This window comes from Eulemur rufifrons, chromosome 4 (assembly GCF_041146395.1).
Source record: "Eulemur rufifrons isolate Redbay chromosome 4, OSU_ERuf_1, whole genome shotgun sequence".
In the NCBI taxonomy this organism is placed as follows: domain Eukaryota; kingdom Metazoa; phylum Chordata; class Mammalia; order Primates; family Lemuridae; genus Eulemur; species Eulemur rufifrons.
In genome coordinates, this window is record NC_090986.1 from 10077255 (window position 1) to 10100494 (window position 23240).

The following is a 23240-nucleotide window of genomic DNA, read 5'->3' on the forward strand; positions in this document are numbered from 1 at the left end:
GGGGTTGAGGGAGCAGTGGCAGGCGTGGGGCTGCCAGCGGAGGGCTTATCGGCTCTGCCTTCGCTGTTATGAAGTGGAGTCTGACTGGGGCTCTTCCTCACTCTGGGATACTTCCACGGGGATTAGCATCAACGCAGACAAGTGGGAGGTGCTGTACCCGGCAGTGACACTGTCAGACAGTGTACAGGCTTCAACATGCTCAGAAAGGACAACATTCGTGAAGTATCCACGCAAGCAGCAGCAAAGGGCACCTTCGTGTCACAGGAGGGCGGCCAACACAGGTGTCCACCAACACCCTGTGCCCTGACACCCGCGTGACAGCAACACTCTCCTGACAGCTATGCGCTTGATACCAGACGTGACTCACGGAGCACTGTGTGCACTTGCACAGTAAACTTCAACCTAAAATAACGTAGGAAGAGGAAGCTATTCTCCTGATTTTGTAGCTGCAGAAATTAAAGTTTAGGAAGGTGAAGTGATACATTTGAGGTCACAGCAGGCTGAGGCCCCCTCTGCCCCGGCTGCATGCTGCATTCCCGGGAGCTTGAAGTTTCCTGGGACTTTCGTGTGTGGTCAAGGTCAGGAGGGCTGTGCTGACACCGCACGTGTGTGGTGGGGAGGGCCAGGAGGACGGGCTCCACCCTGACACATCCCTACAGCCACGAGCCTCTGTGGTAAGATGGTGGTTGCCGTACCACAATCCACCTGGGCACATGAGAGGGGGACATGGTGCCCTCACAGCAAGAGGGTACCACTGCACACCCCTGACACGAGCCCACTCGCTCCTCAGCACACCCCATGGGGCTCTGCAGTCGCCACCCATCTGGGAACCATCTCCAGGCCAACAATGAGGACCCCAGCCCTGCCCAGGGTGCTGGGATCTGGAGCCACAGTGCTTGGGTGTGTGTGTGTGTGTGTGTGCACATGTGTGTTTGCGCGCACAAGTGCTGTGTGTGCTCACGTTACTTTCAGCATGCCATCTGCCCTGCTTGTCCAGGTTCTAACAGGTGATTCTAGCAGGGGCATGGCTGACCAGGTGTACCCTACGGGCAGCCGGCACACACTGTGACAGGTGACTGTCCTTCTCACAGGAGCCCACAGAGGAGTCGGGCTTTCTGGACGCCAGAAGAAAGGGGAGCACGGCACCTACCCTGCTGCTGACACCAGGGGAGGAATCGATCATGTCGATGCCCGAGGAGTCCGGGAGGACCTGCCCGTTGCAGACGACGTGAGGCACGTAGACATGGCCTTCAATGCAGCACTCCTTGAACTCCATGTTGTTCTCCGTGAGGGTGCCCGTCTTGTCTGTGAAGACGTACTCCACCTGTGGGCACCGCGCGAGTTAGGACACAGGGGAGAGGCGCTGGGCTCTCCAGCTCACACACGCGGCAGCCAGGTTTCTTCCCCAGCACTAGTCACGGTTTCAGCAGGAGTGGACTTCTGGGGATTCACTGCCCACAGACTGTGGGAAACTGTTTCTTTGTTACAGTAAACAAGTTTGCAAAAGTCTTTGATTTCTTTTTCAGGTAGTTTGTTGTTGGTGTATAGAAACGCTACGGTTTTTGTATGTTGACTTTGTATCCCAAAAATTTACTGAATTTATTTATTAGTTCTAACAACTTTTTGGTGGAATCTTTAGGCTTTTCAAGATACACGATCATGTCATCAGCAAACAATTTAACTTTTTCCTTTCCTGTATGGATGACTTTTACTCCTTTTTCTTGCCTATCTGCTTTGGCTAGGGCTTTGAGTACTATGTTGATTAAGTGGTGAGAGGGGCATCCTTGTCTTGTTCTTGATTTTAAAGAAAATCAGAACAAAGGCGGCTCTCACTGCAACACGGTCGGTTTGCTTAACCTGATCTCACGAGAGACACTTTCCAAGGGACTTACGCTCACGGATGGAGCAGGCCCGACCCCGAGTCACTGAGGCTGTTGGGATAATCACTCAGCCTCCGTGTCTCATCTGAGAAACGTGATGCCACTGACCACACAAGACATAGACAGGATCACACAAGAAGGTGTGCAGAGCACGTAGCACAGTGTCTTGACGGGAGACAGTGCTTTAGTTGTGGGCACAGACACTGGAGTGGCGGGTGAGTTTCCCCTTCACACACAAGAGCAGTCGTCTTATTCTACTATATAAATGACAGTGGGTGTGCGAATTTCACCCACATTGACCTGGTAGTCAGCTGAAACCTTTATTTTCTGGGCTGGCCCGTTAGTCCTAACCTCAGTTTATGTCCAGAGGCCAGGTCAGCCTCCTGGCTGGAGCCAGGCTTCGAAGACAGACATCAAATGCTGCTTTGATGGACTCCAGGGAGATGGACCAGGTCAGGGAGAGAAGGAATTTGCCCTACTGAATACTGCTGGATATTTCTGTTACTGAAAAAATTCTTTCCCGATGAAGTTCTCAGGAATACACAAAATATACCATCCATTGTTGCAAAGGATAAGAAATACTCTAACATAAAAATATCCTACTACTGAGCAACTAAATTATGATTTGTGCACTGCTGACTGGAACAATAAGCTGTCATATGGGTATAGAATGTCCTAGACGAACACACTGAAAAAGGCTATCTATCAGCAAGGAATGCTCCTCACAGGAGGCGGATAAAGGCAGTTTGTATCTAGAGTTTGATTCTGTTGACAGACTGTTGTATGGGGGCGATGATGGAGATTTTGGCTACTAGTCTGAAACAGCCCTATTTGCAAAAATGCTCCTCAAAAGCTTTTCCTTTTTTTTTTTTTTTTTGGAAAAAAGAAAAGACGAGACGAGACAAGACAAGACCAAAGAATAACCATTTCCCAAACTGCCTTTCCTACCACATTCAGGCTGGGAAAGGTGAGGAGGCCACTCCTTTGGGGTGGGGAAAACTGAGACCATCTCTCCTGGGCCCAGGCCCAGGGCAGCAGACCTGCCCCTGCAAATCCAGACCCGTGCAGGGCCCTGGTGCAGCAGGGGGCGCTGCAGGGCCACAGCCACATACACCTGGGTAGTCACACCAGATGCTGCCCTGGGCGCTCTGTGTCTCTGGCCACAGTGGTCTGGCCAGGCAGGTATCTGTCATCACCCTCCTCTTACTGACTGAGGAACTCACGGTGTGGAGCACGGAAGCCGCCTGCCCGAACCCACACAGCTGTCACTCAGGGCAGGATTTGAATGTTGCCTGGGAATTCTGCAAGACCCCAAGCACCGGAAGTGATCCAGGTCTGGCTGGCTCATCTTTAGAGCAGAGATGACAGCTGCCCTGAGAACTCACCCATAAGACAGGCGCCTGGGAGGGCGCTCAGCCACCTGGCGCTCACCTTTCGCCCATCAGCCCCAGTTCACGCCATCAAGGCAGAGGAGTGCCGGGTGCTGCCCACAGGCGAGTGTGTCAATCAGTTAATGTAATTAATTTTGCATAAGTTACACATATAAAAACACTGTCAATTGTTATGCAAATAAAGTCCAAACAACAACTTTGCTATCATCTTTCACCGCTTATCAGTCACATATCTGTGCGTGGATTAAAATGGAGAAGTGTCCCTCGACCATGCAGAGGATGGCCCAGTGACATGCTCAATCATTACTGGCCGTTCAGAACCTGCAGACGGGGGGGCGGGGGTTGGGGAGGGGGATGGGACGGGGGCTCGGGCCAGCACATCACAGGAGACAACCCGCAGACACTGACCTGCCCCAGCTCCTCGTTCAGGTCGGACGTGTTCACCAGCGGTCCCTCGCCGGTGTCCTCGTCAAACATGTCCTCATCCCAGGTGATGAAGTAGGAGCCCAGGAACTTCTGCATCTCGACGGTGACGTACATGGACACGGGGATGATGTAGTTGAACAGGACCATGAAGGCCAGGAAGTCGGTGAACGCCCTGAGGAACTGAGAAAGCACCGTGGCTGTCAGTCCTCCACCAGGGAGCAGCCAGGTCACAGCGGCTCATCTAAGACCTAAGCACAGGCAGGTGCTGCACGAGGGCTGCTATCAAACACAAGATTTCAGAGTCCACAGACGAGCATTACTCGGGGGTGGCGTGGCTGTTGCTCATTCGCTGCCAACCAATTTCTGGGCTGGGAACAGCCGGTGCCATCCCTGCCCGTGCCGCCCCACCAGGGGACGAGATTAAACCATGTGTTAAGACAGTCGTGTGCCAGTGACGGGAGACCACGCTGACCGAGAGCCAACAGGGAAGTTTACTTTTGAGCTTTCATGTGATTCCTTTCCAACCCTAACATAACCAAATGTACTAGGTAATAGCCTAGAAATGTCAATAAAATAAGCCTGGTAAGAATGACTTTTGTGCATACGTTTATTCTGATCTTTGAAGCCATGATGGTTTTGTGGGAGGGACGGGATGGGCTGACACACAGATGGCCCTGCTTTGGGGGCGCAGTGTACACGGGCCTGGGTTGGCACACGGCCCTGCCCCAGACTCAGTGCACATGGGCCTGCTCAGAGCTCCGTGGAGACAGTCCTGGGTTTGCACACGGCTCTGCTGAGAGCACAGTGCACAGGGGCCTGGGTTTGCACATGGCCCTGCCCCAGACTCAGTGGACACAGGTCTGGGTTTGCACACACCCCTGCTCTGGACTCAGTGCCTTTCTTCCATGTACTCACCACAAACATGTACCAGGTAACCAGGTAACTCATAATTATTATTAAGTATTTACCAGGCACCCCCTAAACAAAGAACACGGGGACATCCTTAGTCACACAAAGGAAGTCGTTTTCCATACCAGATTCCTCTGTCTTTCTGACTCGGTTTTCTGGTTATACCACGGCTCATCTCGAAATGGTTCACTCTGCCACACGTACTTCAGCACAGTGTTGATCAGAGCTTTACTGATGAGGATGCAGAGATACACGATGAGGAACACATTCATGGATCTGGAACAAAAGGACACAGCGGTTGCTGAGGTATCGTCCTCTGAAGGAACAAGCTCTGCGCCTCCTTTCCCACAAACGCGGAGACAACGCCGAGAGAAACAGCGGGGAAAGCACGACCGCGTGCGCTGCAGCAAGTGCCCTCGGCCGACGCTCGGTCACGCCTGTCTGCGTTCACTCCAGGGTCGCTGGCAGGTAACGCCAGAGGCCTCCAGGCAAACAACCAAGAAAAGGGACAGTTTGTAAACACGAGGAAAACTGCACAGGCCATATTGCTCACAAGGATTTCTGTGCAGTCTAGAGTTCAATAATTTAAAAGAACACCCAAAATCAATTTTTCCTACCATTAAGCATCAAAAAAGGAGTTCAGAATTTACTGATTACCACTGTGAAGGAAGGAGGGAGGGAAAGTGACTGCTCTGAAAGGAAACGTCCTCAGTAGAGGAAAATGGCAGCTCCTTAACCAAGGTCTCAGCACATCTTGTGAAGGTTTTATTTGCCAGTCTCTATTTCTGAAACCTATTTTTCACGTGTGGACGTCTGGAACAAATCTCCCTTTTTCCAACGGGCACAGCCACAGGCGCCCAGAGACCCTGACCCCGTTTCCAGGTCGACTTGCACAGAGCAGGCAGGATGCACCCCCAGTCTCCTAGAAAGTCAATAAACAGCACACGGCTCTTTACTAAATGGTTTGGTGACCCCTCAGTTCTCCACACCAAGCAAGAAAATGCTTTAACCAGGGGCAAGGAAGACAAAATTCCAGAACCCATTTTCTTACAAATTCAACCATTGTCTTGATATATATCATCATAAGGACTTGACTGTCTAATGAAGACTCAGTTCTCTCTGTGAATGCTTTTCTTAGTAAAACCATATCAGAAAATATGTGGTTTCCAGCAAACCCCAGAGTAGAAAGGGAGCCCATGACTTCTTGACTTTCTCATGAAATGCAGGAGGAGCTGTTGGGCATCCGACAGACTGCGGCACCTGCCAGATGGAGCGCCCTCAAGAGGCAGCGCTGCTGGCCCAGCACTGAGCATGGGAAGCTCAGGCAGGAAGGTGTGTGGCCGTCACCTCACCAGGAAACGAGACAGTCAGCCTGACAACCAGCTCTGCAGCGGCCAATACATGGTGTAGCCAGACACAGGGACCGCTAAGGAGACCACGAAGAACATGCTTTCATGCCTACAGTGGTTGATGACCGCTTTAAACCACAGATGTCACCCACATGAAACGAGAGTAGAGCCTTACTTTTCTACAGCAGATCGCTTCTGGGATTTCGACTGATAATTTAATGCCATTTTGGTTTCCATGCCCGTGTAGATAGCAACACCTGCAGAGAGGAAGAGTGTGATGACAACGATGCAAGTGCCTTCACGGTACGTTACGCGCAGCTACGGTGAAAGTGGGTTCTCTGGTAAAACGGATCATATTTTTAATTTCACTAGGCAAGCCAGCTATTCCTAGTCAAACAATGGCATTCTTTAGAACAAAGACTTTTCATGTACACACAGCAATCTGTACTTTATTTTTTCTAAAGTTCATATTTTAATATACCGTGGGCCCTCCACAACCGGGGGTTCTACCAACTAGGGATGGAAAATATTTCATTAAACAAAGTAACAATCCACTAAAATAACAACAATAAAAACATACAAATTAAAACAACACAGCATAACAATTATTTCCATAGCATTCACACTGCACTGGGATTGTAAGTAACAGAGATGATTTAAAGTACACGGGAGGATGCAGGAAGGTTATGTGCAAACACTACACCATTTCATACAAGGGGCTTGAACATTCCTGGATTTTGGTGTCGGCGAGGAGGCCTGGAACCAACACTGTCCTCCCCCCTGGATACCGAGGGACACGTGTAGTGGGTTTTCTGTAAGGGGGGCACACTTGTGTATTTTGAAAAGTTTTCTCATTTAATTCAAACATAGGAAATAACCCACCACAGTGAGAGACACTAGCACAGAAAGGCACAGGTTAACAGAAATTTCCTACAGAACTATGTTTTGTGAATTCTTCTTGGATACAACTGTACGTTTTTGAATCAAAAACTAAAGGCGCCTAATACGAGAGCTGTGTTATCTGAGGCCACTGCTTTGTGGCTTTCGGTTATCCCTCAACACTGACCTAAGTCTTAGTGAGGCCGAATTATCGCTGCCACAAGTCTGCAGCACCTCCGGGCAGGGAAACGCCATCAGGCACCACTGCGGATTTTAGCTTTCCGTAAAGTATACTTAATTTTAGAAGCCATTATTAATAATTTACTAATTAAATATTTACCAAAGATTTTCTCGGTGTTCTTGAGTGTGGCTCCTCTAAGAAGCAAGTTCTCTGATCCCAGTGGCCTGTAAAGAGAAGGACGATCACACAGGACCAGAGCAGACAGAGGACAGTGAGACAGAGATGGCAAAGCCATACGTCCGCTTCCCCGATCCCATCTCCAGAGGGAATGGTTTGCACGTGGATATGCTCCTAGCAGGGTGCCGCGGTGGCCCAGGCCCTGTGCAAATGCAGTCTCCGTCTGTGGGGCAGCAAGCTGCTCATTGGGACCCTTCCCCGCTCACCTTGTGGGCTGTGGGATGCGGGGTCTCAGGGTCCTAGGCCCTCCACTGCTGGGCCGGAGCCCAGGTGCCCAGCAACGCCCCAGCACTCCCACGGGAGCCCATGAGGACCAGAGTCAGAAACCCTGGGCTGGGGCCCAGCAGCACATGCCCAACATGCGTCAAGTCTGAGGACACCTAAACTGGAGGGTCTCAGAAGGTTCTGGAAGAGCTGCAGACCAGGGCCATGTGATTCACGCAAATTTCATGTGCTTTTGTCACGTTCCCCCTGAGACTCAGGGGTCTCCTCTCACATAGTCACATTCTAAATACGAAGCTAAGGATACTAGTAGGGCCCTAAGAACAGGGCAGCCCAGCCACAGAGATTCACTCACGCAGGGACCGCAAGCCGACAGTTGTGCCTGGCTGCTGTGGGCAGCGAGCGACACCAAGGAGCTCAAAATCATGCGCTGAAGAGCAGGCGGCACTCTCAGCAGTGAACACGCAGAGACTCGAGTCTCTGCCACGAGGGGCATCATACCCAGCGGTTCCCTGGTTGATGGAAAAAGAATCTCTTCTCATTTCTGAAGCAGTAAAGGAGAAATGAGCAGCAAAATTCAAATGTGCAAATCTTGCTATTGACAACATCCTCAGGATCTCTTATGGTGGAGGGAAAGGTTGAAAGCATTTATTGAAGTTTGCTTTTAATTTGAGTACTTAATACTCTGCATAATGAATCCTTTTGCCGTGAAGCATTGAGAACCTACTGAGTATTATGAACTTAAAATGCTTTCAGTGTATTTGGTTGACACAGCTCAGAACTGCATCTGCTGACGGCAGGGAGGGAGGACAGAGCAGCCCTGGATGGGCCACGTCGGGGCTCAGCGTTGCTTCCACCTGACGGTCACCGAAGTCGGAGTCACTGGGCTGCAGACCGGCCGTCCGGTTGTCACAAGACTGTCGGCTTCTGTTAGCAAAGCCCTTACAGTAATTCATGTCACAAGTGTTTATGAAAACAAACAGCCCTTTTAAAAAGAGACTCTGGAAGTCTAAAAACAATTTACTTGAAAAAGTACTTTGCTTCTAGTTTGGACAGGAGGAAGAAGAAATATATCACTCTGAATAAGATGAGAATTTGAATGTATAATTCATAACCGTCACACCACAAATTCATAAACATCTTTAAAAACACAAATAAAAGTCTACTGACGAGTATAAATACTAAAAAGTACAACTAGACTTAGCATCAAAATACAAAATACATTAGTAATTATCTTCCCAAGCTTCTCAGTAATAAAGTTTGCCCGAATAAAAAGCAGAAAAACCCGAGATGTTTACAATTTTGGATGTATCCCATGGGCATCATGAATAAGCCTAATTCTATTCACCCAAACACAAAGTAATTCTTACAATACACAGAAATACAGCTTATTTCTCCAAAGTAACCAGGAATTTACCTTTAGAATAAGATATATTTAGGAAAAACAAGGCAATGCCTCCATCAACTCTGAAAAGCCCATACTAACCAGTGGACGGATAATGACGATAAAAACATGCTAAGAAGTGCACAAATTATTTCCTTAAAAAAAATAACATTAGGAACCTTACTAGGAGATGAGCCCCTGGGACTTACATTTCAGAACTATTTATTTTGCACTAATTTCCCATTGAGTTTATTTCTACTACCGGGAAAATGTTTTCTTTAATACACAATGGCATACCAGTGTATCCACAACTTGGAGATTGCTTACATTGGAAGAAAGATTTCTCTAACAAGTGGAGTTTATGGAAAAGGAACAACTTCAAAAACTACTGAAAGCCAATTTTCTAAACTGTAACATTCAAATACCTCATTAGCAACTACTGGTGGACCCTGAAACATTGTCAGATAAAATATGCCAGGCCCATGAGGCAGGCACCGCCCTCTGTGCAAAGGCTGGCTCTCAGGTGTGGCCGTCTCAGGCCTCCGGGCCAGGCGTCTAAGGGCCACTCTCTTCTGTGAACGGGCACTGCCCGGCCACCCCCGAGTCGTAGGGATGCAGTCGGTGAGCTCACCCAATTGCGAGCTGCCTCATCACAGACCTGACCCTGGAGACAGGATCCCCTCCTCCCAGGTGGACGTGAGCCTGAGATAGGCCTTGAGCCAAACATGCATCACAGTGGTGATTTTGAGCAGATTAACACATTCCAAGAAAGTGGAATGAGATGTCTTTCAACTGCCTATCTGAAGACATAAATCCTGAGAATGTGGGATCCTGATGTTTCCCGAGCAAGAGACGGCCACACGCAGGGGTCTTGCAGGAGGACATTTTTCACAAGTATCATTTATTTAACATGCACATATGTGTGTTCAAGGGAATGGATGAGACAAGTCAGTGGAACCTGCTCCTTTTGTAAAGCAGAGTTATACTTTCAAGATCTAACAGAGCAGTGAGCATGAAAAACTCCTGTCAATAAAAGAATGAATTTCTAACCTAACGACAAAGATGAAAATGGCTGAAGGGTTTGCAAGAAGCACTCACCTCACCACAGGGTCATTCAGATCACTGTAAACATTTATGCGACCAACAAACCTGGCAACAGAAAAGCCAAGTTACTGACAGCGGTGCCCATGGTCCTGTCCCCAAAGCACACAGCTCCACCCACCCTTGGCCACCTGCCTGTCCCGGTGAGGAAGCCATGAGGTGAGCTGTGGTCCTTGCTGAGAAGCCACTGCTTGCGGCTGTACCACCGGCTCCATTCCCACCTTTCCTGGTGAACTTTCTGTCCCGATTAGCTGTGGCTTAAATGATTTTCCTCAACCCACAAATGACTTCCCCCAAATTAAGAAAACTTAATTTTTCTTCGATAAATTTTGTTCCATGAAGCCACTTCAAATGTTTGCATAAAAAGCTATAGATTTGAATGGTGCTAGTCTGTGAAAAGTAAATTATTTTTGACTCAGTCTTACTTTTTAAGCAGTGACTTACATTCTCTTTCCAAACAAGCATATTGCTGCACTACTGCAGGTGAAAGCAACAACACTTCAGGGAATGAAAGTGGCACGTGGGGGTCCCGGGGACCCCGCTTACTTGTACAGGTCGGGCTGGGGCTGCTCGCATTCGACGGTGGCATGCAGCCCGTCGATCTCCTCCTCGGTGTGGAACCCTTTGGTGTCCTGGACTGCGTAGTGCGTCTGCAAATTGACAAGACTTGTGACTCACAACCAAAATGACCAACACAAGCCTCACAGCTGGCGGCTCCAACTCAGGGGCAGCATGGGGTTCAACTTGCTGTGCACCTAAATAACCCCAGTTACAAAGCCTGGCTTACTGCCTGAGAGAAGATGCGCTTTAAAGAGTTTGTACCTGTGAAAACAGTTACAGAAAGATACAGTACCACTGAGACTCCCATATCTATTAGGTGCTAGAAACTTCTAATTCTTCCATTCTTACCCAGTGTCCTCGCCTTGAAATTATTAATAATAGAACAAATAGCAGTGCTGCTGGTCATTCTTCAAAATTGGAGACTTAGATTTACCTGCCGTAGTAGCTATCGAACAGGAAACATACTCAGAAGCTACAGTATCCCTTTTCTCTTACATAATTGCCTACTGCACACAGGGAGCAGCCAGAGCATCGCCCCACTGTGCTCCCACTGCCCTGCAGGAAGCTGCCTCGCCCATCACTGCTGGGCGGCACATGCCTTCTGCCTAACTGCTCACACGGCCTCGGTGGGGGCTCCCCACACCCGAGTATGCAGCAGAGTCACCCTCAGGGCTTGCTCTGCCCCTGTTCCTGAGCCCCAGCCCAGAGATTCTGTGCAGCAGATCTGCAGAGGGGCCTGAGAATTACATTTCCAGAATGACCACAGGTGCTGTGGTCCTGCTGGTCTAGGAGCACATTCTGACACCCACTGGCCTAGACAGCACCTGTGAGCACCAACAGGTGGGTGAGGGGGCTGCACCTGCCCCACCCCAGGTGGGAGAGAAAAGAGACCACTTGCAAGGGCCGGGGAGGAGGCAACGGCATCTCTGAATCCCCTCTGTTTCTTTCTAATAACCAAGTGCTGGACAAATAAAATCAGCAGTGAGTCAGAATAGACAGGAGTGTGGTGAGTGTATCATCATCACAAAGGGCACCCATTCAGGGGTACTTGTTGTATATCCAACACTTTAGGGAATGTTCTAATTACATCCTTACAAGATAGCTTTGTCCCGATTTTCAGATGTGAAAAGTCCAGAGAGGCTAACAAGCCTGCCCAGGCCACGTGAGCCCTGCAGGATCCAACAGAGGTTGGTGGACCGTTCCCATGCCCCCATTCTGCTTTTAGGAAAGGGTTCATATTCCAGTTCCCCAAGCCAAACAAAATATACAAAAAGGACGTTAAAGAACACAAAATTAAAATGCAAAGTGCAAAAGTCCAGAAGGCCAACGTGCAACAGCTATTCCAATATTTTCCACAACTGTTGCAACATTTCATCTCAAAAACATGTCACACGGGAGACCCATAGACTCTGGTCACTGGTGATTCTCGGACTCATCTGGGCCTGACTGGACAGATTCTTCTGCAGGGCAGGGTCCAGATGGCCAGTGCTGCCAGCAGAGGTGTGACTGGCACATGATGTCCACCCTGCCTGTGGAGGGACCAGCAGCCCTTACAGCAGACGCCTGACTGGTGCAGGGATTCCCATGCCCAGGAGCACTGTGCTTATAGTCTATTATGGTGCGTGTTAACTCTCCTGGGATGTGCTACATAGAAAATGTGAAAATAAACATAGCTGAAGAAAACTCCACAGGGCCTTATACAATATCATGAGTTATCCATGAAAGATTGCCACATCCTTTGGTGATTTTGTAAAGAAAATCCCAATCTCATAGTGGATATTGCCTATATCTATAGGTATTATTTAAATATTAATACTATTTTGGAATTGCAATTTTATGAGCTAATGACCTAGAAATGGTTGAATCCACTAAGCTACGCTCACTTTCATAATTCCTTGCAAACTTCCAGATTTTTAAATTAATAAAAGCCTTAAAATTGATAGTGCTATATATTTTTTAGGATTATAATTAACATTTTTGTAGCATCAACTGCCCATACAGAATTCTATACTAAGCGCAAGAAAATAACTATGCAGCAATTCCCGAAAATCCTTATTAAAACATTTTCACAAAACCACAGTCATTGAAGTAACAGGAAAAAAAAAATCTACAATTATGTGTAAGTTCACGTAATTCTAGGCTAGTAAAGATACTAATTTTGACTCTTAAAACAAAAACCTTTAAAATTCCAACAAGCTATTTATTAAATCCTTAATTTGGAACATGAGCTAAATGACACAGGCTAACACTGAAGTTCTTTCTGTGAACCTGAGATGGTTGTTTGTTACAAACATTGAGAGGAAAGAAAAAAGTGGGGAGGAAAAGGGGAGAGGTCGGTCAAAGGATACAAAGAAGCAAATACGTGGAATGAGCAGGAAGACTCCAATCCACAATGAGGACATAGTTAATAACAGTGCATCACATTCAAGAATTTTGCTAAATGAGTAGGTTACAGCTGTTCTTGCCTTGGCCCGAGGGAGATAGGTAACTGTGGGATAATGGATATGTTAATTTGTTCCACTATAATAACCATTTCACTATATATATGTATCTTATAACATGTCATAGATCTTAAATATACACAATGAAATTCATTTTCAAAAGGAAAAAGAAAAATGTGGGCAGCACAACAACTCCCTGAATCTTCACTGTGGCGCCGAAACATGCACATTCAGACAGGATGCTTGTTTCTGTGGCCACACAGGAACCTTCTGAGGATGAATCCCTGCCCTGGAATCTCACGTAACAGGTGCGTACTTTGTGACTCGATTCTCCATCTAAGCTGGCGGTCGTGACGTGGCACGTCCCGTCTCCCCGGCTGCTGGAAAGGAAGATCAGATCGCAGGGAAAGGTCTCATTCTCCTTGACCATGACGATGTCCCCAACCTGCACGACAGACAGAAAGAGGATGCACTGAAAGTCTCACCTTGGTGAGACGGTGCACCTGTTGTGTCTGGGTGTTTCTTCCTAAAGCGTTCAGTCTGTACCCAGGTATCATCACGGTGTTTATGTACAGCAAGACATGCAGGTAACAATGCAATTCTAGAAGGTCCTTTCCAGACATTCTGCTGGAACCAAGGGGAGACCAGGCTAGGTTTCAATGCAGCAGTGGCAGGGCAGAGGAGTCCCCAGGTATGCTGCGACTGGATATTGTGCAATGAAAACACAAATATCCGTAACAAGATTTTGTTTGATTCAGAGCAAGCAGGGGGAGTGAGTTCAAGTGTTCTGTTAGAGTGGCTGAGTGGGAAGCATTCCTGCAGGAAGGCTTTGATCTAAATCTAGGTGTTTTATAACCCAGACACTAGAGTTCCAAGAGCTTCCTGATCAACAGAACCAAGACACTGCCCAGGTTACCAGAGCAGGACTAGAAATAAAGCAAAGGGGACACTAAAATAAAGTAAAAAAATGAATCACAGAATGTCATATGGGTTTTTTATTTCTTTTAAAGACTAGTCAAGTGCAGTAGTGAGGCGGGCGGGGGGGAAATAGTAGAACAAGGAGTTCAATCTGCAACTGACTGTTAACAATCGAGTGAGATAATTCACTATCTTCAGACCAGCCTGTCATATAGGTTTTTTTCTTTTTTTTATTCTTATTTCAGCATATTGTGGGGGTACAAGAGTTTAGGTTATGTATATTTCCCTTGCGCCCCCCCCCCGCCGAGTCAGAGCTTCAAACGTGTCCATCCCCTAGACAGTGCGCATCACACTCATTATGTATGTATATACCCATCCCCTCCCCCACCCATAGGTTTTTGAATAAAATGTAAACATTTAGTTTTATATCTGCATCTTTTTTATTTCATCACCAAGGAAGGTGTCTCAATGACTGAGACTGTGTGTCTGGAAGGTGCACAACCTCCCAACCCCACAAGTGTTAGTGCCTTTGGCTGCGTGGACAGTCTTGCTGCCTTTGGCAGGGACTCCTGGGATAAGGGCATCACTGTGCTCTGTCTACACTGCACAGGGGATTCTCTGTCACACTAGGGAAGTATTTGAGGAGGAGGTATATACTCACTAAAATAATTTTCAGACAGTTTGTTTTGCCATAGAAAATGAAATACATCATTACTTTTTAAATTTATTTTTTTTTAATTAAAAAAATTTTTTTCCAGAGCCAAGATCTCTCTATATTGCCCAGGCTGGAGTGCAATGGTTATTCACAGGTGCAATCAGTTCACTGCAGCCTCCAACTCCTGGGCTCAAGCAATCCTCCTGCCTCAGCCTCCTGAGCACCTGGGCTACAGGCACATGCACCACATCTAGCTAAAACTGATTTTTTAAAATTGTTAATTGGTTTTAAACCAGGTGAATGTGTCAGTTATTACTTACTCTTAGCTTTCGACTTTGTTTCCGAACAAGCTTGCCGTGCTGAATGAAATGGACAGGACACTGGTTCATGGCATTGTCTGCTTTATGGCGAAGCCAGTCTTCATAACCCTAAAAAGGAAAGGGTGGGAGGCAGGGAAGGAGGAAGAGAGAAAAATAAATCTCATGTTTAAATGTATAAGCATAATTCAAGTCTGTAGGAAGTGTATTTTTTTCAAAATTAGGATCACACTACACATGCTAGTCTACTTTGTACCCTTGATATAGCATGGGAATTTTTCCATGGCAATTTAGATTACTTTAAATTTTTGCAGTTTTATAACTGCAAAGTTCTTTAATAAAGATATTTATCTAAGTACATCTAAATACTATACAACTATATTTTTCTGCATGTTAAAGCCTTAGGATAACTTCCTAAAAAGGAAACGTCTGAGTCAAAAGATAAGCAAGACTTTTAGGCTTTTAATATAAAATGCCAAAAAGTCTTCAAGAAACTTAGCACCAATTATATTTCTACCAGCTGAACATAAACATCCTACTTGGAAAAGCACAAGCTGGCCATACTTCTGTTCCATTAAAAAACTAAGTCTTTTATTAGGTCTGGTGGCCCAGACTCATAGTGAGCCACCGCCCCACTCTGTGACACCCACAGAAGCCATGTGGTTCTCCCTGCACGTGAGCGTTGCATTAAGTAGCAAGCGTTGGCGCTGCTCTGGCGTAAGCTCAGGCATCGGGGAAAGCGCTGGAGAGGCAGCCTGACTAGGTTCTCAAAGCCAAAAGCCCTGCTGGACCCTTTTGCCTCAAATATGCACAGACGCATCCATTCAAATTCTTCCTCAGAGACAAAAACACACACTCTGGTCAAAAAGTTTGGGGTAGTGTACCGAAAGAAGAGAACAGAAGATAGAGCATGCAGAATTTTTCTTGACTGACTAAGGTGCCTTTGCATTTGGGTTTTGTCAGATGTGAAGGTCCCTTTAACTTAAGGGTGGTGGATCACCTGCTGTCTGCAACACCTCTCTCGTGAAAGAATGAAAACACAGCATCTAAGAGTGTCTACCGCAATGAAATGCAAATATCATTGGTTCAAACTTTGTGGCAGATAAAGGGCTTGTCTCTAGAACATATGAAGAACTCTTAAAGCTCATCTATAAAAAGACAACTAGCCCAAATTAAAAATGGGCACATGATTTTCAGACATTCCTCTAAGGAAGACGTACAAATGGCCAATAAGCACAAGAAAGGATGCTCAGCATCCTTGGGAACCAGGGAGATGCAAACCGCCATACTAGTTCACACACACGGGATGGCTGTAATAAAAAGAAGGGCAATAAGAAGCATTCGCAAGGAAGTAGAGAACCTGGAACCTTAAATACCACTTGTGGGAATGTAAAGTGGTGCAGTCACTTTAGAAAACACTTCGCCAGTTCCTCAAAACATTAGAGCAGTTCTACTCCTAGGTATGTGCCCACAAGAACTGAAAACCTATGTCCACCCATAAATACAGATTATTTATTATTTTTCAATTACAAATAAATAAATGGGGGGTAAAAAGAAAACCTATGTCCACACAAAACTTTAACACAAATGTTCACAGCAGCATTATTCATAATAGCCAAAAAGTAGAAGCACCCCAAATGGCCATCAACAGAGGAATTGATAACCAAAATGCAGTATACCCACACAATAGAATATTACTCATTAATGAGACGGAATGAGATACTGGCACATGCTAACACGTGGACAATCCTTGAAAACATTCTGCTAAGTGAAAGAAGCCAGCCACAAAAGACCACAAAAGAAATATGAGTATGAAATGTCTAGAATAGGCAAATCCACAGGCACAGAAAGTGGACCTGTCCTTGCCAGGGGCTGTGGGAGGAGGGGTGGGGAGTGCTGCTCAAAGGCATGGAACTTCTTGGAGTGACAAAAATTTTCTGGAACTAGACAGTGAGGTTGAGCCACTAAACCGGATAAACGGATAGTGGGAAAAACTGAGACGGGCTCTTCTCCATGTCAGGCGCTGGCTTCATCTATGCGGACTAGAGAGAAGCAGAACGGCACTTGAGTGAGTCTGACGGGCTGGCAGGTGGCACCGTGAATCCAGATCGGAGGGCTGTGAGGGGCACATTCCGTGGTCAAGACCACTAGGATACAGAGAGGCCGTGCAACTCATCAAAACCAGGAATCGTCTCTGGTGGATTCAGGATGTGAAAACCAGAGTTTTCTTCTCAAATTCAAAGGGCACCAAACCAGCAACTAGATTCTAAGACCTCTCTTATTTCAACTCAAGTATCAATCTAAAACGGCCACAAAACGGAATCTCTAGAACTTAACTAAATTTTACATGAACTAGCTAAAATGAGCCAGATTCCCTTGCTTCGAATGAAAGGCGATTCACATAGCAAAGATGGTGACTTTCTCCTTTTTTGTCTGTAAAATGCTTACCTGTTTGATAGCCGTGACGGTAATGACGAAGAACAGTGGAAGTCCACTCGTGACAGGACTCGTGGGTGTGTCAATGATCAACTGTGGCGAAAAGAGAATTGCAGAATTGTTTCACGAGCACAAACCAGTGGCTGCTGACAGGTGGGTTTGCCCCAGCCTCCATTTAGCCTTTGCTTTCACTTATTTAAAACACTTTGCAGGCACCCCACTTTATCCACCGCTACAGACAAATTAGATAGGAAGTAAATCATCCCATTTTAGTGACTTTAAAACTGAAGGCTGCTTTCTTTAATTTAAGATGGGTACTTAGGAAACCACATTTAGCAAGCGGCAGACAGGGTCTGGTGCTGCACACAATTGTGTTCATTCACTCCTCTGCCCCGATGTCTTACTTTAATTACATCATTTGGATAATTTAATGTTGGGGAAATTTTGAAAGTCCTTCAACTGTAGTTTGTATGATTTAGAAAAATAAGATTGCTGTTCTTAAAATGCACCTGACATATCACTCCCTAATTCATGCCCTTGCTGGTTTTTTTTTTACTCTTCCTTCCTTCCCTTCTTTCTTTCTTCTTTTAACTGTCTTATAACGTGTAACTTCTTTGGATTTTCTCTAGCACATCCACGTGCACTTAGGAAGAGTACAAATCAGTGTAATAATGCATAGCTTGGCTTTGAACTTCTAGATTACAAAGCTCCCATTTCCCCTGCAGTACTGGAAGGAGAGTGGAGAAATGTTGGCCTTCACCAACATAAATGCAAAGTGACCACCTGTATCTTTTAGCTTGTCTGGGTCTCATAGAACAGACATCTGTTGTCCTTAAGAAAATAAATGAATGAATTGTATTAATAGATGAGGGGCGGCAAAATCCTTGCTCTTTTATTAGCAAACTGAGCGCAACTACCTGAGAATAAAATGTCACTTACTAGATTTGAATTTGATGAGATGCCTTACCTGTACCAGAAATATGATAAGGAAATAAAAGTTGGCTATTCTCCTGAATTGTTCAAACAAATTCTTGGGTATGAAGTTCCAAAATGTGTACTGCATAAAAGAAAAACAAAAATGTGTCATTTAGATCAGATTCTAGTTTATGTGGTGTTACTCCACCCCATAATAAGGAGCACTAGAGTTCAAAGTTCAAATGTTTAGTTTTACATCCAAACTCATAATGCATAATTTAGGGTGTTTGTTGACATTTTATCAATTAGTTGACCACAAACACAAACTGCTAAAACAAAGTGTTTATTCCAAAACTAGCATATGTACCTTACCCAATTCTGGAGAATTCAAAATAAAATGCAAAGTAATTCAACAATAGTTTTATTATTAAGATGTCTTTCATAAAATATAAACCTATAAACATTAACTCAAAAAATTAGCATGTGTACATCATTGATTTCTTCATAATCTCTTTTTGAGACAGTATGACCAGGTGACAACAACACGCTGACATGGAAGCCTCCACCCAGGGTGGAGGTAGCTTCTCTGCAGCCATGTCCTGTGTCCTGTGTCCCTGGCCACGCCTGCCAGTCCGAGCCCTCTGAGGGAATGGAGGGGAAGGAGAGAGGCGTGTCCCGCCACCACACATTCTCCAAAGTTTTTATTTTGCTTTGGGAGGAAAGTTTTCACTTAACTCTATGTTGAAAACAATGTGACAGATATCATGAACCTGCAATGAACACTGAGTTTGAAAGGGTTTTTAAAATTCCATTTGACAAGCTTTTGCCTTTTAATGAAGATCATCTACTAAAAACTGAAGGAGCGCCCTGCATGGCCTGTGCTGTGGGCCTCCACCATGGGTCTGCATTTTCAACAGTGCGTATTTCAAATTCCCAGGGGGAGGAGGGTGTGGGCATTGGCAGAATCCAGATGTGAGTTGTCAAACTCTCATCCCAAGAACTCCTTTAAGGCCAGGATCATAAACATAAGTTCTTTACAACTTAACATAAGAACCAAAGCCTGGTATGGCCCTACACTATCCAACATACCCTGAATTTGGTTATTAGCTATTGATTCAATTTCTTTAATTGATGTAGGCCTACGCAGATTATCTTTCTCCTTTTTTGAGTTTTGGTAGATGGTGTCTTTCAAGGAATTGGTCAATTTCATCTAAGTTATCAATTTTATGGACATAGAGATGTTCATAGTATTCCTTCATAAACTTTTTGTTATTCATGTTGTCAGTAGTAATATCCCTCTTTCTTTTCCGGTATTAGGAATTTGTATCACTTCTCTTTTTCCCTTGTTTAGCCTGGCTAGAGGTTTATCAACTTGCTTGATCTTTTCAAAGAACTAGCTTTTGATTTCATTCGTTTTCTCTACTCATCAGTTTCCAGTTTCATTGATTTCTGCTATAATTTTTTAAATATTTCTTTCCTTCTGCTTACTTTGGATTTAATTGCTTCCCCTGCCCCAGTTTCCTAAAGTGTAAGTTTAGCTTGTTGATTTTGTATCTTTCGTCTTTTATAACTGATGCATCTAATACTATGAATTTCCCTCTAAGCACTACTTTCCCTGCATCCCACAAGAATTGGTGAGTTGTATTTTCATTTTTTGTTTAGCTTGAAATATTTTTATACCTCTTGAGACTTTTTCTTTGATCTATGTATTAATTACGAGTATACTATTTAATCTCCAAATATTTGGGTATTTTCCAGTTACCTTTCTATTACTGATTTATTTCTAATTTAATTCAATTGTAGACTGAGAGAATACTTTGTATGATTTCTATTCTTTGAAGTGTTAAGATATTTTATAACCCAGAATGTTGTCTCTTATAGTAAATGTCCCCTGTGAGCTTGGAAAGAGTATGTAATCTGCTGTTGTTGGATGGGATATTCTATAAATGTCAATTAGATCCAACAAACTGATGGTGCAATTCAGTTCAACTTAAGTCCTTACTGATTTTCTGTCTGATGGATAGGGGTGATGAGGTCTCCAGTGGTAACAGTGGATTTTTCTAGCTCTCTTTCTAGTTCTGTCAGTTTTTGCCCCACGTGTTTTGATTCTCTGCTGTACATACATATTAAGGACTGCCAAGTTGCCCTGGAGAACTGACCCCTTTATTGTTGTGCAATGACCCTCTTCATCTCTGATAACTTTTCTTATTGTTAAGTCTACTTTGACCTAAATTAATATAGCTAATCCTGTGGTCTTTTGAGTAGAATTAGCATGGTATACTATGCTGTCTTTTGCTATCCTTTATTTTTAATCTGTGTTTTTACATTTAAAATGGCTTTCTTATAGACAACATATGGTTAGGTGGTCTTGTTTGTTTATTCTGACAGTTACTATCTTTTAATTGACACATTTAGACAATTCACATTTAGTGATTATTGAGGCTGGGCATGGTGGCTCACACCTATAATCCCAGAACTTTGGGAGGCTGAGGCAGGAGGATCGCTTGAGGCCAGGAGTTTGAGACCAGCCTGGGCAACACAGCGAGATCCCGTGTCTACAAAAAAGAATAATAAAGTGATTATTGATATAATTGGAAAAACATTTACTGTATATAACTGTTTTCTATTCCTTTCTTCCTATTCTTCCTTTTGTTTCTTCTACTCTTTTCCTGCCTTCCCTGGTTTTAGTTGAGCATTTTATACGACTATTTTCTCTTCTCTCTCAGAATATCAATTATGCTTCTTTTTAAAACAGTTACTTAGTGGTTGCCCTAGAGGTTGTGATATACATTTACAACTAATCTAAGTCACCTTTCAAAAGACACTCCACTTCACGGGCAGTATAGACGCCTGTGACAGGGGACCCCCAATTCCTCCCTGTGCTGGGACACTGCTGTCACTCCTCTCACTTTTCCCTAAGCAATCAATTTTTTTTTTTTATTTTTAAGACAGATATATTTTCTCTTAAATGGGACATAACGAAAAGGTTTCTTTCCATTAACTTTTAAAAGGAAATATAAAAGGAATATAAAAGTTGCCATGTAATCACATCATTTATGTCTACTTTTCATGTTTCTGGGACTAACATGGAATGATATTCTCCGTATTTTCACATAATTCCTTTCTAAGAGATACCATTCCCAAAATGGAATTGTCTTTAAGGCCCCACCCCATGAAACCAACCTTACTTTCCAGCACCCAGGCCAACATATTTATTATCCACTAATTAATCAAATTATTTCCCCAAATTTCTATAATACATCACTCAGTAACAAAGTCAAATTAATGAAAAAAGTTTCTACTCAACATGCCATCTTTCATTTCCTGAAATATTTATAGGTAAAAATTATATGCTGCCTAGCATTTCCTTCAAAGTAATCCTTGAATGAAAATGGGGTGCATGGGAGGCAGGCTGGCCACAGGTTGGGGTGATAAGCAGCAGAGATTTACGATACACTCTCTTTACTTTAATGCAGTTTTGACAAGTTTCTGTATTAGGAAGTTTTGATAATATACGTGAGATAAAATAGAATAAAACAAATTATCATCTTCTATGATCCTTCTAAACAATGCAAATCAAGTTTTATTAACCCTAGAAGGCTATGCGAGTATCTGGTCTTGCTCTACTTGAATGTTACTGTGCAGCTTTGGAATTTAAAACCACTAAGTGGTTACTTTATTTAATCAGGCACCACCGGCCCTGCTACAGCTAAGATGTAATTAATGTTGTCAATATTACGCTCTGTACTCACCATGTTCTACAAAGTAAGTTACCAGTGCTGATCATTAGTATCCTCAAAAATAAGGTTACTAATTCCTGATGATATACAATAAGAAAAGTGAAACCCAATGAAATAATTTAAACTTTCATGACGACACTGATATGTCAGTAATACGTGGACAAAAGAAACAAAACCAGCATTTCATTGCACATGTAAGAGCTGGCAAGCCCACAGTGGTGGACTCCTTGTACATTGTTCATCTTTGTTAAACTGAAACAATCTAAATATCTGCCTGGATACATGACCACAATTGAGGTAGTATCAAGTACTATTAATATTAATACCGCCCACTGTCATACAATCAGTAGAAGTACTTAATCCTGGAAATTCCCGGTATCACAGCCACAGCACAGAGCCAAGTGGCTTTTCCTTCTACCGGGAAACTGGTAAAACTGCGTGGACCCCAGCTGCTCCCTGCACTCAAGAGACACTGCGAGGTTTGTTGAATGGTATGAGACAATTAATCACTACTTGCATTTCTCTCACTTGCAAAGGTCTTCATGCCTAGTCTACACAGGCTTTCTGTGGTTTTACTCCTGAGCTGAGAACACCTCATCAGTATTTGGGCATCATGTTTCTGTGCCTCCCGTTCTTCTGTGTAAGCCAATCGCTGGTTTGGTGTCACCTGCCTGGAGTTAGAAGAGCGCAGCTTCGCCTGGTACCTTCAGTCACGTGGCAGTGAGACACCCCGTGAGAGAAACACCCTGGGCACGAGCTGCCTCGCCAGCAGCCAGGACATACGATGAAGCAGCTGGATACCACCCTGAAGCCTCAGCTATTATTTACCTGAAAATGGATCCAGCACAACATGTGCATGTGACTGTCCTAAAAACGACCTGGAGGCAGGACTCTGGCCTACTTGGATTACAATCAACTTGCACAGAGTTGAGGTTTCTCTTCCATTTATAATTACAAAATGGGAATGTAAAATATAGAAAATTATGCCAAAATTCTGGGTTACTGACGTTAGAAAATGAATGAGTATCAGGAGGGGCGAGGCTGCGTCTCTGGCAGGCACCCCGGTGGCAGAGTCAGACGGTGGCTGAGGACCAGCTCACCCGCTTCCTATGGCCTTGGGCACATTACTGTGCCCCAAGCCTCAGTTTCCTCCTGAGTAAGTTGGGAATAGCAACTGATAGTGGCCTCACAGGGTTGTTTCGGAGCTTAAAAGATGTGATGAACATGGAAGTCACTTATACAAATGAGTCATTAAGACACGGTTTCTATCTACTACTTGGTAGAGGGAATATTCCCCC

General features: G+C 44.7%; 1 protein-coding gene across 7 annotated transcripts in view; it reads right to left on the reverse strand.

Annotated features, from left to right (window-relative positions):
- ATP11A (ATPase phospholipid transporting 11A) overlaps positions 1-23240 on the reverse strand; it is a 149238-nt gene that overhangs the window by 44478 nt on the left and 81520 nt on the right. For all 7 annotated transcript variants that reach the window (XR_011233480.1, XM_069467559.1, XM_069467558.1 and 4 more), the window contains exons 3-13: positions 18255-18344; positions 17300-17380; positions 14855-14962; positions 13278-13406; positions 10506-10609; positions 9957-10007; positions 7175-7239; positions 6131-6212; positions 4732-4882; positions 3680-3877; positions 1151-1324 (exon numbers count right to left, since the gene is read on the reverse strand). Coding sequence is in view for 6 of the 7 variants with exons in the window: in XM_069467559.1 (XP_069323660.1) it covers positions 1151-1324; positions 3680-3877; positions 4732-4882; positions 6131-6212; positions 7175-7239; positions 9957-10007; positions 10506-10609; positions 13278-13406; positions 14855-14962; positions 17300-17380; positions 18255-18344 (1233 nt within the window). In the remaining variant the exon portion in view is untranslated. The remainder of the gene's footprint in view (positions 1-1150; positions 1325-3679; positions 3878-4731; positions 4883-6130; positions 6213-7174; positions 7240-9956; positions 10008-10505; positions 10610-13277; positions 13407-14854; positions 14963-17299; positions 17381-18254; positions 18345-23240) is intronic.